Genomic DNA, 19,100 nt, shown 5'->3' with positions numbered 1-19,100 from the left:
GTGATGGTCTTGAGGTCGGTTACATCATCAATGCACTTGGTGATGTAGGCAGAGACAGTTTCTGTGTACTCCTGAATGTCCGTGGAGTTGTTGTGGGTGGCAGCCTCTCTAAACATGTTCCAGTCTGTTGTGCTGAAACAGTCCTGAAGTGCCTCTGAGGAACCCTCTGGCCACACTCGTACCTGCTTCAGAACTGGTTTGGAGACTTTAACCAGTGGTCTGTAAGCTGGCATTAGCATAATGGTGAGGTGGTCAGACGCTCCGAGGTGGGGGAGGGGGGAGGCTCTGTAAGCCCCTCTTTTTGTAGTAAAGACCTGGTCCAAAGTGTTGTTTCCCCTGGTTGGAAAGTCTATGTGTTTAAAAAGTCCAGAAAACACACTCTTTGGGTCTGCATGGTTGAAATCTCAAATACTAAAAGAGCAAAATTTCCTAGTATACAGCAGGAACTCATCGTATAGGGATTGTTCTGCATAGTTGCTACACTGATGGTTAGCTTGGTGTAGCTTGTAAATGGTCTAGTGGGCGTCATTTATTGCAGTTATTTATGCAAATTAGTCATAATTCTTCTTTAGCTCATAATAAACAGCAAACTTACACTAAAAAAATGTTCTTACTATTTTAGGGCAGTGTTTGATTAAAAAAAATCAGATTCACATTTGGTTTTTGACCAGTTGAGTGGGCCTTAGTGGGACATATACTAAAAGAGCAAAATTTTAGAGTTATATAGTGGGATAATGGTTATTAACGGAAATGAAATGTTAGTTCTGTTGTTCATACAGTTGTGTGGGCCTTCATTACATGAAGACATACTGGACAAATACTAGAAGAGCAAAATTCCCTAGTGTATAGTGGGAACTCAGTGTAGAGGGATTGTTCTGCAGAGTTGCTACACTGATGGTTTGCTCTGTCAAGCTTTTGAAAAGTAACCAGCAAACTTATAGTGAGAAAATCCTGTATATATCTGCACAAATCTAACCCAACTATAAAATATATGTGTAAATTAATTGTTATAGATTTGTGCAATATTAGGTAAAGGAAAAACAAAGCACGCTCTGTTTTTAAACCATTTGTGTGGGCCTTTAGTTTCTGAAGACCTGCTGGACAAATACTAAAAGAGCAAACTTTCCTACTGTACTGTGGGAACTCAGTGTAGAGGGGTTTGTTCTGCAAGTTTTTACATTGATGGTGAGGTTGGTGAAGCTTGTAAATGACATGGTGGGCGTGTCATATGCAAATTAGGCATGTTTTTTCTTTAGCTCATAATCAACAATAAGCTTATAAGCAAACTTACAGTGAGAAAATTGTTCTGATATCAGAAACCCCAAAAATTGTGTATAAATATGCATAAATCTAACACAGCTATGGACTATATATATATAAATAGTCTGTTTTATATATCTCTAATATTTAGTAAAGAAAAGACAAAGAACGTCTGTTTTTAAACCATTTGTGTGGGCCTTCAGTTTCTAAAGACCTGCTAGACAAATACTAAAAGAGCAAAATTTCCTACTGTACTGTGGGAACTCAGTGTAAAGGGGACTGTTCTGCAAGTTGTTACGTTAATGGTGAGGTTGGTGAAGCTTGTGAATGGTCTGGTGGGCGTGTCATATGCAAATTAAGCATTCAAGATTCCTCTATATCTCTCATTAAACGAGAAAGCTGTTACAATATCAGAAAACCTGTGTAGATCTAACACAGCTATGGATTATATGTGTGACTTTTATATTGTACTAAACATAAATATATATAAATATGCTAAAGTTTATTAATGATAGACAAAACAATGTCTAATTTTTAAATCTGTTGTGAGGGCCTTCAATTCTTAAAAACCTGCTGGACAAACACACTAAACAACATAATTAGAATAGTCACAGAAGATATGACTATAATCATTAACTATTTTCACAGTCATACACTGGGTTAATATTGTTTCAAAAGAAAGTTCTGTTTTTAAACCGATTGTGTGGGTCTTCATTACATGAAGACCTCCTAGAAAAATACTAAAAGAGTAAAAATTCCTACTGGATCAGGGAAACTCACTGTAGAGGGGATTGTTCTGCAAGTTTCTACACTGATGGCTCATAATAAACATCAAACCTGCAGTAAGAAAGTTGTTCTAATATAGTTAAATGCGATTCATTGAGTTAAACTTAAAATTTAAACGACTTCTGTTTTTAAACAGTTCTGTGGGCCTTCAATTTTTTTTTTTTTTTTTTTTTTTAAAGACGTGCTGAATAAATACTAAAAGAACATAATTTCCTACTGAAATATAGGAGCTCATTGTAGTAGGGATGGTTCTGTAGAGTTCCTACACTGATGGTGAGCTTAGTGCAGTCTGTAAATTGGGCTGGTAGGTGTGTCATATGCAAATTAGGCATGAATTTTCTGTTTATGTAGATTTAAACAATAAATAACAGTTTCAAACAGTTTATGTCAACACACAGTTGACCTATTTAGAGATATACACTGGCATAACTGTGTTGATATAAAATAAAATATAAGTTCTAATATTTAGTTCTTTTATTTATATAGTTTGTGTGGGCCTTTATTAGTTTTTATTGTCACCGTTATCATTTTTTTAATTTAAAACACTTTAAAATCCATTTATTTAGATTTATTTTGTGTTGCATTTCATATTTAAATGATTTCTCCCTTTTTTCTTTTTTTTTTTACATATTTTCCTTTAAAAGCCATTTTGTAGGTTAAAAAAGGTCCATTGATAAAAGCACGCTTTGACATTTAAAACACTTCTCTTTCCAGAAGTAAAACCATCATCATTTTATGTGATCAGTGTCCGTGTTGGGTGTGTAAATGGATAAAAGGGTCCATGTTGTTTTGTAAAAGTTCCTTATGTGTGTAAAAATTTTGGTTTTCTTTATATCTAAACTAGTGATTAAAATTTTGTAAACAACAAAAGCATTATAGTTTTAGAAAACACATGCATCACACATTTGTTAAGCAGGTTCAGAACTATTTTCTAATGTTCAGCATTTACTGAAATATAAGACTTATAAGAAATATAAGACGCCAGACTTCACTGTTGAGCCTTCTGGAGGTGTCGTGGGCCTAATTCAGCGAAACACTGACGAAGGAAGGTGCCTGCCTGATGACCCCTGAGAAGAGCTTGCACTGAAGTTTGTGTTAAAGTTTGGATGAAGGGGATTGGTGTGGTCCTGCTCTTGTAATAATTTGTCTCATGAGTTTTTGTAGACGTCTGAGTACTTGGCAGTTGAGGCACGGACCATGAACATAGTTCGCTATGCTTCTGGATTCTTGTCGAGCCAGTATCGGATGGTAGTGGTTGCTGTGTTCTGCTCACGCAACTTATAATGCGATTTATTGTGTGTGATTGTGCTTAGGTAAGTGTGTTGTTGCCATAGTTAAAGGAAGAGAGCTTAGATTAAGGAGGGATTCTGTTTGTTCATAGGTTATTTTTTGGTAGGTCTGTTACTTGGCAGTTGAGGCAATGGACCATGAACATAGTGTTAGGCTGTGCTTCTGGATTCTTGTCGAGCCAGTATCAGATTGTGGTGGTTTTGCTATTGTTGTTAGTTGAGTGAGTAGCAGATCCTGGCTGAGCCCTATGCATAACCCCAGCTGTTAGGTGCAGGATTTGTCAATTTCCTGTATTATATTACTATAACAATTAAAGATTTGTTCTGTCTTTTAAACCAGTTCTGTGGGCCTTCAATGTTTGAAGGCCTGCTAGACAAATACTAAAAGAGTAAAATTTCCTACCTGTTAATGGGTCTCATTGTAGAGGGATTGTTGTGTAGAGTTGTTACATTGATGGTGAGCTTGATGTACCATGTGATTTGGGCTGTGGGTGTGGCCTATGCAAATTAAGGATGATGATTCTGTAGAACAGCAAACTATCACGTAAAAAAAACTAGCTTTAACATTCAGTTATTGTGTTTACGGTGTATTTATCAAGTAAAAGTAGAATAATAATCTTATTAGATGTTAGATGTTCTATTTTTAAACAAGTTATGTGGGCCTTCAATGTTTTTGCAGGCCTGCTGGATAAATAAAAAGAGCAACATTTCCAGGCTGTGAATGAGTTCCTTGATGTTCCTAGAAAATTGGACTGCTGTCATGACATACGCAAATTAAGCATGCAACCCTGTAGAACCGCAGTCTATATTAATAAAAGAACAATTAGAAACGTATATTATGTGTTGTATTTTATAAACCAGTGGGCCTTCAATATATGAAGATCTGCTAGACAAATACTAAAAGAACAATATTTCCTAACGTGATCGAGTTTCATTGTAGAGGGATTGTTGTGTAGAGTTGTTACGATGATGGTGAGCTTGAAGTACCATGTGACTTGGACTGTGGGCATGGCTTATGCAAATTAAACATGATGACTCTGTAGAACAGCAATCTATCACATGTGTAAACCAGTCGTGTGGGAACTTCAATGTTTGAAGACCTTCTGGACAAATACTAAAAGAGTAAAGTTTCCTACCTGTGAGTTAATCTCACTTTACAGGGATTGTTGTTCAGAGTTGTTACGATGATGGTGAGCTTGATGCACCATGCCAATTGGACTATAGGCATAGCTTGTAAATGGTCGGGTGGGCATGTCATATGCAAAGTAAACTTTGAAAATTCCTCTATATCTCTCAATAAGCGAGAAAGCTGTTATCATATCAGAAAACCTGCGCAGATCAATTATCAATTGTGTGTGTGAACGACCTGTTGCACGTTGGGTTAAAGTCTATTAAACGATAGACAAAACGTTGCTTGTTTTTTTAAAATATGAATAAAATTTAAATAGACATAAATATAAAAGCAAAGTTATGTCCTTTTAAGTTACGTTTTTAAACCAGTTGTGTGGGACTTCAATGTTTGAAGACTTGCTGGACAAATACTAAAAGAGCAAAATTTCCTGCTGGCGGTAGGTTCTCACTGTAGTTTGGATTGTTCTACACGATTTCTACATTGACAGTAACCTCTTATATAGTTCTGAAATAATCTGTGGGTGTGTTTTATGCAGATTAGGCATGGCACAGTTTTAAAGGTAATTATTTTATTGTGGAGAAACTATGTATTATCTGTTAATAAGAACTCATTTAAATGGTAGTTTGCATGGTGTCCCTATACTTAAGGCCCCGCTAGAGGATTTCACTTTCATTAGCTGAAAGTGAAAGAGAGAAGTGGGGAGAAGTGATGTTGCAATGTTGAAACTCAGGATTGAGAAGTGATTTAGTTCATCTGAACTGAAAACTAACATTGATAGAGTGCTTTAGAGTCTAAATCAAAAAGAAAAGTGAAACAGCTAAACGGAATCTGGATTTCATTACATCACACTTTAAAAAACGAGGGTCAATGTGCACTGAAAAAACAAATGTTTTTAATCTGATATAAAAATACGTCAAAGCCACTAAAACAAGATGCTTGAAAAATGTATTATGCCAACATCTGGCAACAAAAAATAAGAAAAACAAGGTCAGAGTTTGAAGACTTAAAAAAAGACTGATTCTAATTTCCTCGTTATAAGCAGGATCTTATTGTTGTGGGGACTGTCGATGGTGGTCTTATTTAACTCTATGATTAGTTAATGAATCAGAGGGCGTGTCATATGCAGATGAAGAGCATTAGCAGTATAGAGTGTAGCTCTGTACAGTTCCTCTGGTAATGTGTGTAAACTGTCAGGAGACTCTAATCAGTTGGCGGAGTGTAGGAACAGTAACACATGGAGACGGAGGCACTTCCTGGCACTCGTTAGGGGGAAGTGGGAAGTGTGGAACGAGAGAATGTGACACTCCCTCTCTCCCACATTCCATATGTGCTCAGACATCACTGACTGCATCACTGTAATATCAGTCTGTCAGTCTGTGTGTAAACTAGGAGTCGTCACGTGCTGTCGTATAATGGATATGGACACACCGACCAGATATAGTAAAAATTTTAGTGTCAATCAATGAAAAAAATGGATTTATCACAACTAAATTCTGTGAATACTTTTAAGTAATCAATTTTTTTCTTTTTCCGAAGACTCTTGGTTATTTTTTTTACAGTAATTCGCTTAATCAAATTAATTCTATATATATTGATGGTGCCAATTGTTAAAAATATTTATTTTACTCTCATTATTAATCTCAACAATATTCTGTGATTAATCATGATTCAATCTAGAATATCCTTGAAATATCATTGAAAATTAGAATATCATTGACTTGAATATTATCAGTTTATTAGAATATATCATTAAAAGGTTATTTTATTTCAGTAATTCAGTACAAAATGTGAATCTCATATTATATAGTTGAGTCTACTTGAAGCATTTATTTATTTTTATTGTTAAAGATTATGGCTTACAGCCAATGAAAACTAGAATGAAACTAATGAAAATTTGAATATTATATAAAACCTACTGGTACTTTTGGCAGTGTGGGCAGTGTGCCAAGTCCTGCTGGAAAATGAAATCCGCATCTCCATAAAAGTTGTCAGTAGCAGAGGGAAGCATGAAGTGCTGTAAGATTTTCTGGGAAAACAAAACTGCACCGACTTTAGACTTGATAATAAAACACAGTGGATCAACACCAGCAGATGACAGACATGTCTCTCCAATATATATCAAACCATCACTGATCATCAGTAAATTTTACATTTCATTTGTAAATCAAGGGAGCAGAGTCTAGAGGAAGAGTGGAGAGACACCCAGTCCAAACTGCTCGAGGTCTAGTGTGAAGTTTCAACAATCAGTGGTTGGTTGGGTTAGCATTGCTAGTTACTTAATGACTAGTATCTCCAGGAGTAGCTGCTTCAGACTGTACATTTACTGAACTATTTAAATGATTTTTTTTTTCATATTATTATGTGTTTTAGACACTGAATCTCATTTGTAATTAATTGTGAGCTGAGTAGGGCTGTGGTGTAGATTCTCTCTCTTCTCTGTAGGCTTTTTAAATCCATCTTGTAAAGGCTTTTTGTTTGCCGTCCCTGTGTTTATGCCTCCGGCCTCATTCAGTCATTTGCAAGTCATGATATCCAGTAGCTGATTGCTACTGAGAAAATTACAAAAAGGATTTTTTTTTTTCTCCGGCCACAGACTGACTCATCCCCCGCGTGATCCGGGGAAGAATTAGAGGACAGTCTGGGCCTTGTGGGACGCTGGACTGGGACTAATCTGGTGTGTGGTATTGGCACAGAATTAGTGAAGCAGATGAAGTGTGACGAGACCTTTTCAGCAGAATACAAACACTCGTCAGAGCTGGGTGTTAATTGATCTCTGAGCTCCAGACCCCGCCCTCTCCTGTCAGACCCTGCGCTCTGAATGCGGGGGTAATTAGAGCGGAGAGGAAAACTGCCCTCCGCTATACAGCGAGACGCAGACGACAGCGCTCTCCTATTGTATAATAATTGTTGAGTTATTATGAAGATACTGTACGTGTTGACAGTCAGTCAGACAGACAGACAGCTATTGTTCCCGCTCTTTTTTGGAGCGTCCCACGTCCCCTCTCCCGGTCGTTTAGAAATGTATGAAATGTGTCACATCCGGCCATTCCAAGCTATAAAATCTATTCAGGCTGGGGAATAATTGTTAGACTTTAATTCATATTATGTGTAGGCACAAGCCTTTAGAGGAACAGTGATGCTGAAAGAAATGAGACAAAACTTTTGTATGGAACATTAGAGAATAATACTATTGTCTTTTTTAACAATGCAATCCATTTTTATGGCTTTTTAAGGACTTCATAAACCACCACCCTTTTCTACTACAGTGTTTTAACACAAAAATCGTCATTGTGCCTTATAATCTGGTGCGCAAAATTATGTATAACTTTTACCATTCAGGTTGTAAGGAGCAGTAAAGCCACTCCACTGAAGCATAGCGTTATACAGGAGTTTCAGTGAAGTTTCTCCAGCACCAAGGCTGGAGCAGCATTAGCATTAGCCACTAACTGCAGTACTTGCTCTTTCGCTGTTCAGAATTGAGTATATCATACTGTAGCCTGCATCTTTACCATGTTAAAACAAGCTATGTGGGACAAACCACAAGCTGATAGCGCACTGGGTTACTGAAATACTCAGTGGTCCTCAGTGTAGTGCTGTCGGACGTCATTTACTAGCACTAAGCGCTGCCAAAAATATTGGAAATACTGGGAGCTTACTGTAAGTAAACATGAGCACTTTACTCACCCAAATAAACTGTTTTCATGAATGAAATCTGTGTAGATTATCATTCAGCATTCGTTTGACTTTGAAATATATATATTTTTTTTTACTTAGGCAAGATTTGCTAAATTAGAAGAGAAACATGACAACACCCTTTTTCCTTACTATTGTCGCTTAAAATATGCCTTAAAATTGAGAGCACCTTATGTATGAAAATACACCAGAAAATATACATTCATTGATAGTGCGCCTTATAATATGGTGCGCCTTATAGTCCGTAAAATACAGTAAAAATGAAGTTTAATCACATAATGTGATTGAAGCACAAAAATGTTCCTCACCTGAATTATGATAGGACTCAAGAACAGTTGCAAATCATCTGCTACAAGGAGGCAATAAGGCTCTGTATTTGTTGGCCATGGATATCCATTCCATAAAGCTCTTTATGCTCGACTGTTCTTGAGCTAATCTAAAGGCCACATAAAGTTTGGAGGTCTGTAGTGATCCACTCTGCAGAAAGTTGGCAACCTTTGTGAACAGTCTTGGCAGAGCTTAAGAAAAAGCAGTGTACTCAAACTTCTGTTTTTCACATGAAATATATGAGCTGTACAGGGCTAGGATAGTAATGTTAGCTAAGCTAGTCCTTTAGTCTTATCATATATTTGTTAACCAAAACACCGGCTGTCTGTCTGTATGTGTAACAGGGTTCGTGCGGTCGTGAAAACCAGGAAAAGTCATGGAATTTCAAAATAGCAATTTCCAGGCCTGGATAAGTTTTGAAAAAATAAATATACTAATCTTTGTATTTTTTAAATCTATGGACAGAAAAAAACTATTTTAAGCTAACAAATACATCAGCTCAGAGTTTTTTCAGTAATTTGATTATAGTTTTAGTTGTTGTTTTTTTTTCGTCCATGGCTGCACTGATGTTTTAACAATTGTATGGTCATGAAAATTTGCTTTAAAGGCATGGATAAGGTTAACAACTGTATGAACCCTGGTGTAAATTTCATAAATTCTAAAGCACAGGGGGAATAACAATAATAATTGATGTAGCAAAACTGGGCGTGTACTGATCGAACTGGCGTATTGTCTGTGCCAACTTTCAAATCACTGTAACATCATTCACAATATACAGAATATAAGTAAAACAACATGTCAGATCAGGTGACTGCAGTGCCTAATCAGCACAAAGGCATGAAGTCAACAGTCTTTTTCAATCTTACGTTCTTTCAGCCTTAGTCACACAGAGTGCTGCATAGTTTACCCTGTAGTTTCACATTGTCCAGGCAGGACCATTGACTTTGACTATGTTTAGACTTGTCACAAAGTCTCTGTTGGCCTGTTCAATTCCACACATTCCTGACCTACATTCTGAACTCTGAACAGTCTGAAAGACCTGGATGGGAAACTGTGAATTACACACAGCTTACTTCCAATCCAGTAATTCCAACACATTCACACCTCTTATGCCGTACATCCCACAGCTCTACATGTACAGCTCTGGAAAAAAATAAGAGACCACTTTAGTTCTTTTCTTCAGTTCAGTTTTTCTACATCAGTTTCTCTGATTTTGCTATTTATAGGTAAATGTTTGAGTAAAATGAACATTGTTGTTTTATTCTATAAACTACAGAGAACATTTCTCCCAATTTCCAAATAAACATATATTTTTTTAAGAAAATGAGAAATGGCTGAAATGACAAAAAAGATGCAGAGCTTTCAGACCTCAAATAATGCAAAGCTAACAAGTTTCTATTCATAAAATCAATATTTGGTGGAATAACCCTGTTTTTAAATCACAGTTTTCATGCAAATTGGCATGTTCTCCTCCACCAGTCTTACACACTGCTTTTGGATAACTTTATACCACTCAAAAAATCTGCAAAATCAAGCAGTTCAGTTTGGTTTGATGGCCTGTGATCATCCATATTCCTCTTGATTATATACCAGAGCTTTTCAATTTGGTAAAATCAAAGAAAAAATCTAACTCATCATTTTAAAGTGGTCTCTTTACTTTTTTCAAGAGTTGTATATCCCACAGCACAGTGCATGGTTTTTAGCTTTTGCAGGCTGTGGCAAAAGTCATGAGACATTATAAGACATATTATAAGTTCCTGTACTATATATGTGGATTTGTTCATAGGTGTTTATTGGCATATAACCTCCAAATATCTAATTTACACCAGTTGTTCTCTAAACAACCATCTATTAAGAGATTTTCAAGAGAGCCAGAATGAGATCCTCTATGGCCTAGCAACAATAAAATAGTTTCTGGCACTTTTCTGGCATTGTTTACGCAAAGAAGTGTAGAACTTCTTTGGTGCATCCCTGTTGTTTCACCCTACAGGAGGTGACAGAAAAGCATCTCCCTGCGAGGTTAACTCAGAATGACACAGGATGATTCAGCAGAATCCCTGCAGGCTAGAAGAGAAGACATCCCCCCGCCGGGGAACAGGTGTGCTAGAACCTCCTGAGGGACTCAGACAGACGGGGTTTAAGAGGGAACAGATCCAGCCATCCTGAAATAATCCTTAGATAGTCAATGAGACAAAATCAACACGTTAATTATTCATCACGCTGCACTGGGTGATGTCATGCTCGTGTTTGTTGTTGGTGGTCATTAGGGCAGCTCTGCTGTTTACTGTCAGCAAAAGCTTTTGCGATTGCTGAGGTGAATCAGGGACGATGTAAATGAGAAGACCGCTCACTGGTTAAAATATGACTGAGGGTTTGTTTTTGTAACATTCAATATGGTGTCTGTTTACAGATAAAGTCCTGTTTTTTAACAAGAAGAGCTTTTAACAGTCAGTTTGCGGGATACAGCATGAAAAGAGGAGCATTGGGGATTTTGTGTTTTATTGGGGAAGGCCTCTTAATGTGGAGTAGCCAGAAAGAGCCTAAAAAAATTGTACATTATTCAGTCTTTATTAGATGATTTTCTGTGATTTTAAAATATTATTCTTATTATTATATCTTCTTATTACAATATCATCAGCACTTAAAGACTTCAACATTGACCCAAATGGTACAGTTCATTACAGAGAGTGTAATGAGTCTTGAGCAGAAAAAAAATGAATAAATGAATAAATATATTGTGATAAATTGTATAATTTCCATATTTGTGGCGTCAAATATGGATATTTTTATTGAAACATAGGGGCTCTAAACTCTAAACTTAAGGGACTTTATGGACCCAAAAAAACAAGGAAATTGTACATTCTGTAATAAAGACGCTTTATATGTTGCAGTACAGTTTTTTTAATTAATTTTGTCCATTCTTTTTTATTAAGCTGCAATATTGTAATATGTATTGTGCATTATGAACATGTGGTTCACTTTTATTCAATCTTTTGTGGTCAAAATGTGTAATATATGTTTTTTTTCAGGAGCCCAACAACCATCTTTGCAGCATTACAACAGTTTGTGTGTAGTTTTGTGTATATTTGGCTACGTTCACACAGCAGGTAAAAGTGGCCCAAACCAGATCTGATGTTTTTCATCATGTGTAACAAATACAGCTCTGAAAAAACTTAAGAGAACACTTCTTCAGTTTCTGAATCAGTTTCTCTGATTTTGCTATTTATAGGTATATATTTGAGTAAAATGAACATTAATGTTTTATCTTAACTACAGAAAACATTTCTCCCAAATTCCACATGAAATTAATGTCATTTAGAGCATTTATTTGCAGAAAATGAGAAATGGCTGACATAACAAAAAATATTCAGAGCTTTCAGACCTCAGATAATGCAAAGAAAACAAGTTCATATTCATAAAGTTTTAAGGGTTCAGAAATTAATATTTGGTGGAATAACCCTGGTTTTTAATCACAGTTTTCATGCAACTTGGCATCATGCTCTCCTCCACCAGTCTTACACACTGCTTTTGGATAACTTTATGCCACTCCTGGTGCAAAAATTCAAGCAGTTCAGTTTGGTTTAAAGGCTTGTGATCATACATCTTCCTCTTGATTTTATTCCAGAGGTTTTAATTTGGTAAAATCAAAGAAACTCATCATTTTTAAGTGGTCTCTTATTTTTTCCAGAGCTGTATGTGTAGCAGTGTGTATGACACAAAACTTAATTCTGATTTGCTTCACTCAGATATGTGGTACTGAAATCCAAAACAGATCTGATGCATATCTCAACAGTCAGATTGTTATTTAGGCAAATTTTACGTCAAGAAAAAGGGAAAAAAGGCTTTCAAGAGACAGGAAAATGGACAACAGCAGTGAGTGAGGGTTTCAGTGATGGGATAGTGATGTAATAGGCTGTGCAGACAGCATAACACATCAGATTTGGGCCACTTTAACCTGCTTTATGATTGTAGCCCTTGTGTCCTCCATTTAGCCTGTGATTAATTGTACTGTTTTGTATCTGTTGTGTAGCTTTATGCCAGTATATACAGGCTACTAAATTCAGAGATGGTGCCGGAGGAAATTTGGCGAGTGCACGTGAAGGTAACCCCCCACCCCCTCTCCTGATTTGACCCCTCCTTCACCTCGGACGGTGCTCCCGTTCCTTTTCACAAACGACTCTGCCTATGCTTGTGCCCTCTAACCGTTAAACTTTGACCTCAGATGCACTTCTTTCACAGCACTGCGTTTCTTCGCTCGGCTGCGTTGCGGGTGAAGGGAATTCTGTAACGGTCACTTTTCTCCATGATCCTGTCCCTTGCCCCTGTCTTTGTCTTTTGTCCCTATCCATTGGCCTTGTCCTTGTCCCCTGTTCTTTGTCACTGTTTTTTCCCTTGTCCCTGTCTCTTGTCTTGTTATCTGCCCCTTGTCTTTATCCATCATTCCTGTCTTACTTCCCTCTCTATATCCTGTGTCCTCTGTTTTTGTTCCTCATTTTTGTCTCGAACCTACAGTACAGGCCAAAATCAATGCGTTTTCTTTATTTTCATGACTATTTACATTGTAGATTCTCACTGAAGCATCAAAACTATGAATGAACACATGTGGAGTTTTATGTACTTAACAAAAAAAGGTGAAATAATAAAAAAATACATATTTATACTCTAGTTTCTTCTCAATAGCCACCCTTTGCTCTGATTACTGCTTTGCACACTCTCAATTGGCATTCTCTTAATGAGCTTGTGGTGGCCACCTGAAATGGTTTTCCAACAGTCTTGAAGGAAGGAGTTCCCAGAGGTGTTTATTAGCACTTGTTGGCCCTTTGCCTTCTTCACTCTGTGCTCCAGCTCACCCCAAACCATCTGGATTGTGTTCAGGTCCGGTGACTGTGGAGGTTCAGCTCATTTTTTGTTAAGTACATAAAACTCCACGTGTGTTCATTCATAGTTTTGATGCCTTCAGTGAGAATCTGCAATGTGAATAGTCATAAAAATAAAGAAAACGCATTAAATGAGAAGGTGTGTCCAAACTTTTGGCCTGTACTGTATATTCCTATTGTTTCCTGTCATTTTCCACCTCTGCTCTGCCCTCCTACACCCCCCCCAACCTCTTGTGCAGCTACTGTTGGACAGACTGATCTGTCTGACTCTCACTGCCTCCTCCTGTCGTACTGACTTTGGGCCGATGCCACAGGTCTGGATGTCTGCTTGGTCACTGTGTGAACTGTTTGTTCTGTTCTGTACTCTATCACTCGGAATGGGTTTGTCAGCCACGTCTACTCGCTGCGTCACGTCACTTCTGCTTCACTCTACTTTTGATATGGTTTGATTTCTGTCGATGTTTTTCTTTGTCCAATCAATACGCGGGATTGCTTTGCCTGTTCTGCTGTCCCTTTTCGAAGTTCTTGGCAAGCATGCAGGATTAATAAGTGAATAAGCTCTCTCTCAGTGGAGCCAAAAGGCTTCTAATTCTCTATATAAGATTAAAATGAGCCTGCTAAGATTAATATTCAGATTTAGTTATCTGTTATCTTTTATTTTCTATTAATCACTGTTGAAAGTTGATTTAATTCGATTTGTTGTTATTCTGGACTTGCCAAGAGCACAGTGAAGTGACAGCTTCCTATGGTGCAATACTGTTTTTCACACTTAATCACAAGACTTTATAACAAGCTGTCATGTGTTTTTCATGTGCATCTGCTTCCCCTCTTTCCTGATCTTGTTTTTTTCTCTATTGTCTGTTTATCTTCTTCATTACAGGTGAGAATTTTGAGCAGAGTCCACTGCGGAGAACCTTTAAATCCAAAGTTCTAGCGCACTATCCTGAGAATGTGGAGTGGAACCCGTTTGACCAGGATGCGGTGGGCATGGTAAGCAAGTAGAAAAAGAAAATATTGTAAAACATACAAATTATTATATGAGATAATATAAGATAGAATTAATGTAATTAAGACTTTATTCCTATTCCTAAAATATTATTAAATGTATTTTTCCACCTACGATCACAAAAATTAAATAAAATAAATTGTAATTCTATATGGAATACCACGAGGGAGGTAACTAAAAGAAACCTCCTCTATAAAAGTAGGCATCTTGGTGGTTTAGGTGCTATAGACATTAGTACTAAAACAAGAATTACAGCATGTAAGATTTTTAGGAGGCATTGATGGCACTGATGGACAGCTTGGATTGGCAACGTGACAAATTGGAAGGAAAAAAATTGGTAGAGCTCGATCACAACTCCCATATTTTAAGATATTATATTCTGATTTCATAAAGAAATAGGATTTTAGTTTCGAACAAGAATATATATTAAGTTAATATGTGATTATGACTATGATAATATTGTTAAGTATAGAGATTTAGAAGTAAATTAACAAAAAAAATGACAGGTAAAAATATTTTTAAAATAAACATTTATTAGAAAAGATGAGAGATATCGCTTGGTTAATCAGTGTGAAAAGATTACCAGTTTAAGCAGTGGTTAAATGGAGTTGTTTTGCGAAGAAATGTCCCATGCCTATTTGTAGTGGAGATGAAACGCTAGAACATTTTTTATTAGAATTCTTTATCTCAAATAGAATGAAATACAATTTGGTTGGTGATATGCATCACAAAATATAAATTATGGAAGACATGATGTAAAATGACCACATATCCACTTTTTGTATCAAGTTAATGTGTTTTTAAACATATTGTGAAAGAACTTAAATGAAGACGAACTTTGGACTATAAAATGAATAAAGGACACTTATGGTCAATTTAAACATTTTAATGGAGTTTTTTTTAGATACATTATGTATGTTGTATTGATACATTTTGCTGTATATTATTAAATTGATTAAATAAAGATGTTAAAAAAATTAAGCAATTAAGCACATGTGTATGAACTCCTAAAAGCTACAGGTGTTGGACAATGAAACTGAAACACCTGCCATTTTAGTGTGGGAGGTTTCATGGCTAAATTGGAGCAGCCTGGTGGCCAATCTTCATTAATTGCACATTGCACCAGTAAGAGCATAGTGTGAAGGTTCAATTAGCAGGGTAAGAGCTTTAGCAGTTCTGCTCAAAATATTGCAATGCACACAACATTATGTGTGACATACCAGAGTTTAAAAGAGGACAAATTGTTGGTGCACGTCTTGCTGGCGCATCTATGACCAAGACAGCAAGTCTTTGTGATGTATCAAGAGCCACAGTATCCAGGGTAATGTCAGCATACCACCAAGAAGGACGAACCACATCCAACAGGATTAACTGTGGATTGTATTCAAAAAACATAAAACCACGGCTGAACAAATCACGGCAGAATTTAATGTGCTTCTCAACTCTCCTGTTTCCACCAGAACTGTCTGTCACCGCAATAAATTATTGTAGTCTAAAACCAGGTGTTTCAGTTTCATTGTCCAACCCCTGTAAGTTGCTCTAGTAATTTATGATCCGATCGTACATTTACTCTCCTCCTCCTCCTCGTCCTGCAGCTCTGCATGCCCAAGGGCCTGTCCTTCCGCACTCAGGCGGACTCACGCGAGCCCCAGTTCCACTCCTTCATCATCACGCGAGAGGACGGCTCCCGCACCTACGGCTTCGCCCTCACCTTTTTCGAGGAGGTGACCAGCAAACAGATCTGCAGCGCCATGCAGACACTGTACCACATGCACAACGCTGAGCAGTACGACATCCTGCACACGCCGGGAACCGAGGAGCCGCGGACTTCGCACGGCGCCCCTTTGCATGGCGCCCAGCTGCACGCCGGCCCCCTGCACAGCGCCCAGCTCCACGCCGCTCCCTCCATCTCCCGTCTGCAGCGCTTTAACTCCTACGACATCAGCCGCGACACGCTCTACGTGTCCAAGTGCATCTGCCTGATCACACCCATGGCCTTCGCCCAGGCCTGCAGGAAGGTCCTGGAGCAGCTGCACCGTGCCGTCACCTCGCCGCAGCCGCCACCACTGCCGCTGGAGAGCTACGTCTACAACTTCCTGTACGAGGTGCCGCTGCCGCCCTCCGGCCGCTCGCTGAAGTTCTCCGGTGTGTACGGACCCGTGGTGTGTCAGAGGCCCAGCACCTCCGAACTGCCGCTCTTCGACTTCCACATGCGGGAGATGTTCGAGCTGCTGGGCGTGGAGAACGTGTTGCAGCTCTTCACCTGTGCCCTGCTGGAGATCCAGATCCTGCTCTACTCCCAACGTGAGTCCAGTGATATGCCGCTGTTTTTGAACCACACATTTTAGCCGAAAGCTTCTAATCAAATCTATATTAGCCAAACGTATATGCATTTCACCGTTAGGCAAAGTTTAGACAGAAATGTTAGCATGAAACATAATATTAGCAACACCTTTGCACCCAACCACACAGCAAAACCAAAGAAACCAACATAGAAACACCCTAGCAGCCACGCGAACAGCTAAAGTACAACAACACTCCCAGAAACCACCAGGTGACATATTAACATCCAATACATTGTATACACTGTAGCAACATCTCAGCAACCACCTAGCAGCATCTCAGCAACCACCTAGCAGCATCATATAATTTAAAACCTGTGTCAAAGTAATACCTTAGTAACCACTTACCAAAATCTTAACAAGCCAACAACTGTACGGTAGCAACACTTTACCAAACAACACCTGTACCATAGTAAAGCCATAGCAATATTTTATCAGATAAAACCTGTACCATAGCAGCACCCTAGCAACCACCTAGCAGCATCATATCATATAACACCTGTCCCACAGCAATACCTTAGTAACCACTTACCAACTTCTAACAAGCCAACAACTATACTGTAGAAACACCTGTACCATAGTAAAACCATAGCAATATCTCAGATGTATCAACATCTCAGCAACCATCTAGCAGCATCTCATCAGCTAAAACCTATACCATAGCAATACCTTAGTAACCACTTACCAACATCTTAATAAGCCAACAACTGTACTGTAGCAACACCTTAGGAAACAACAACTGTACCATAGTAAAACTATAGCAATATCTTATCAGCTAAAACCTGAACCATAGCAACACCTTAGCAACCACCTAGCAGAATCATTTAATATAAAACCTGTACCACAGCAATACTTTAGTAACCTCTTATCAGCATCTTAACAAGCCAACAACTATATTGTAGCAACGCCTTAGGAAATAACACCTGTACCATAGTAAAACCATAGCAATATCTTATCAGCTGAAACCTGTACAATAGCAACACCTTAGCAACCACCTAGCAGCAACATATCATATAAAACCTGTACCACAACAATACCTTAGTAACCACTTACCAACTTCTAACAAGCCAACAACTATACTGTAGCAACAGTTCAGCAACACCTTAGCAAACAACCCCTGTACTATAGTAATCCTTGTCTTATCAGCTAAAACTAGTACTATAGGAACAGCTTAGCAACCACCTAGCAACATCTTAGTCAACACCTAGCAACACCTTATCAACCACCTAACAAAACCTAAACAACTAGCAGCTTGGTCAACACCTTAGAATCCAATAGCTATTACAACACTTATGAAACTGAATTCTATACCATTGCAACACCTTAGCAACCACCTAGCAGCACCTTAGCATCCAATACCTATAGCATAGCAACACCTTAGCAACCAATAGCTATACTCTAGCAACACCTTAGCAAAACTTTAGCACCGAACACCTACAATCACTGATGATGTTAACATTAGCACTAATTATAAAATGATATTAGCATTAGCCCACAACTCTGTACGCCTCTACAGCTATAGCTCACTGCTTGTAGACAGCAGACAGCCGAGTGTATTTATAGCAGGTAAATCCAGGTTAAAGCTGAATTACGAGAGAAGAGGCTGCAGCTCACTTAGTGATTCAGTGAAGAAGATACAAATCATTACATAAGCCACAGTGATGTCAGCCTCCGTAACCTCAGAGCACGTTATAAACCATGCTTGTGGACCTGTAGCACCTGCAGAGTGATGTCGCAGTTTTCAGTCAGGATCTATTCTCATCATACACTCCTAGTGCTCTGGTTTCTACACACTTCTGTAGTGTGATCTTCTCACACTCAGCTGCAGTGGCTACTATTGGTCCGTATGTAGATTTATGGAAATTTGAAAATGAAGTGGGAAATTACTGGAGTTTCTAGTTTAACCGGCTTTTAACAAGCAGCTGAATTCCTTCCTCTCCTGAGGGATTATATAACGTATCGACTTGTTGCGTGAAGCGAGCTGCTGCTGCTGTGCAAATGCTAGTTTCTGCTAATGGTTCAGGTTCCAGCTCAGCCTGTGGGGGCTGATGGGTTCTAACAGGGTAAACAGACTGATTTAGCAGTGTACTCTCTCTCTCTATTTCTCTCTCTCTGGATTTATAGTCATATGAAAAATTTTGGGCACCCCTATTAATCTTAATCATTTTTAGTTCTAAATATTTGGGTGTTTGCAACAGCCATTTCAGTTTGATATATCTAATAACTGAGGGACACAGTAATATTTCAGGATTTAAATGAGGTTTATTGTACTAACAGAAAATGTGCAATATGCATTAAACCAAAATTTGACCGGTGCACCCTTATCATTTTATTGATTTGAATACTCCTAACTACTTTTTACTGACTTACTGAAGCACAAAATTGGTT

General features: G+C 38.1%; 1 protein-coding gene, 5 non-coding genes and 3 pseudogenes across 10 annotated transcripts in view; 1 reads left to right on the top strand and 8 right to left on the bottom strand.

Moving 5' to 3' along the window:
* The window catches only part of dennd5a (DENN/MADD domain containing 5A), a 94,146-nt gene that overhangs the window by 26,398 nt on the left and 48,648 nt on the right, over positions 1–19,100 (top strand). For 3 of the 5 annotated variants that reach the window (XM_049465298.1, XM_049465294.1, XM_049465296.1), the window contains exons 2-4: positions 12,518–12,589; positions 14,245–14,354; positions 15,966–16,674. In XM_049465298.1, the coding sequence (XP_049321255.1) occupies positions 12,518–12,589; positions 14,245–14,354; positions 15,966–16,674 (891 nt within the window). The remainder of the gene's footprint in view (positions 1–12,517; positions 12,590–14,244; positions 14,355–15,965; positions 16,675–19,100) is intronic. The other 2 variants (XM_049465295.1, XM_049465297.1) reach the window with 1 other exon arrangement.
* On the bottom strand, positions 784–837 carry LOC125782328 (U7 small nuclear RNA; annotated as a pseudogene).
* Positions 1,072–1,126, bottom strand: LOC125782322 (U7 small nuclear RNA; annotated as a pseudogene).
* LOC125782332 (U7 small nuclear RNA) lies at positions 1,452–1,508 on the bottom strand. Its single transcript, XR_007424949.1, has one exon. It is a non-coding gene; the product is annotated as a U7 small nuclear RNA (small nuclear RNA).
* LOC125782346 (U7 small nuclear RNA) lies at positions 1,964–2,020 on the bottom strand. The gene has a single exon (XR_007424963.1). It is a non-coding gene; the product is annotated as a U7 small nuclear RNA (small nuclear RNA).
* LOC125782321 (U7 small nuclear RNA) lies at positions 3,680–3,733 on the bottom strand (annotated as a pseudogene).
* LOC125782325 (U7 small nuclear RNA) lies at positions 4,196–4,252 on the bottom strand. Its single transcript, XR_007424943.1, has one exon. It is a non-coding gene; the product is annotated as a U7 small nuclear RNA (small nuclear RNA).
* On the bottom strand, positions 4,412–4,467 carry LOC125782329 (U7 small nuclear RNA). The gene has a single exon (XR_007424946.1). It is a non-coding gene; the product is annotated as a U7 small nuclear RNA (small nuclear RNA).
* On the bottom strand, positions 4,840–4,896 carry LOC125782327 (U7 small nuclear RNA). Its single transcript, XR_007424945.1, has one exon. It is a non-coding gene; the product is annotated as a U7 small nuclear RNA (small nuclear RNA).

Source organism: Astyanax mexicanus, chromosome 16 (genome assembly GCF_023375975.1).
Source record: "Astyanax mexicanus isolate ESR-SI-001 chromosome 16, AstMex3_surface, whole genome shotgun sequence".
Lineage (NCBI taxonomy): Eukaryota > Metazoa > Chordata > Actinopteri > Characiformes > Acestrorhamphidae > Astyanax > Astyanax mexicanus.
The sequence above is the reverse complement of the archived record's forward strand: the minus strand, read 5'-3'. Positions and strand labels throughout refer to the sequence as shown.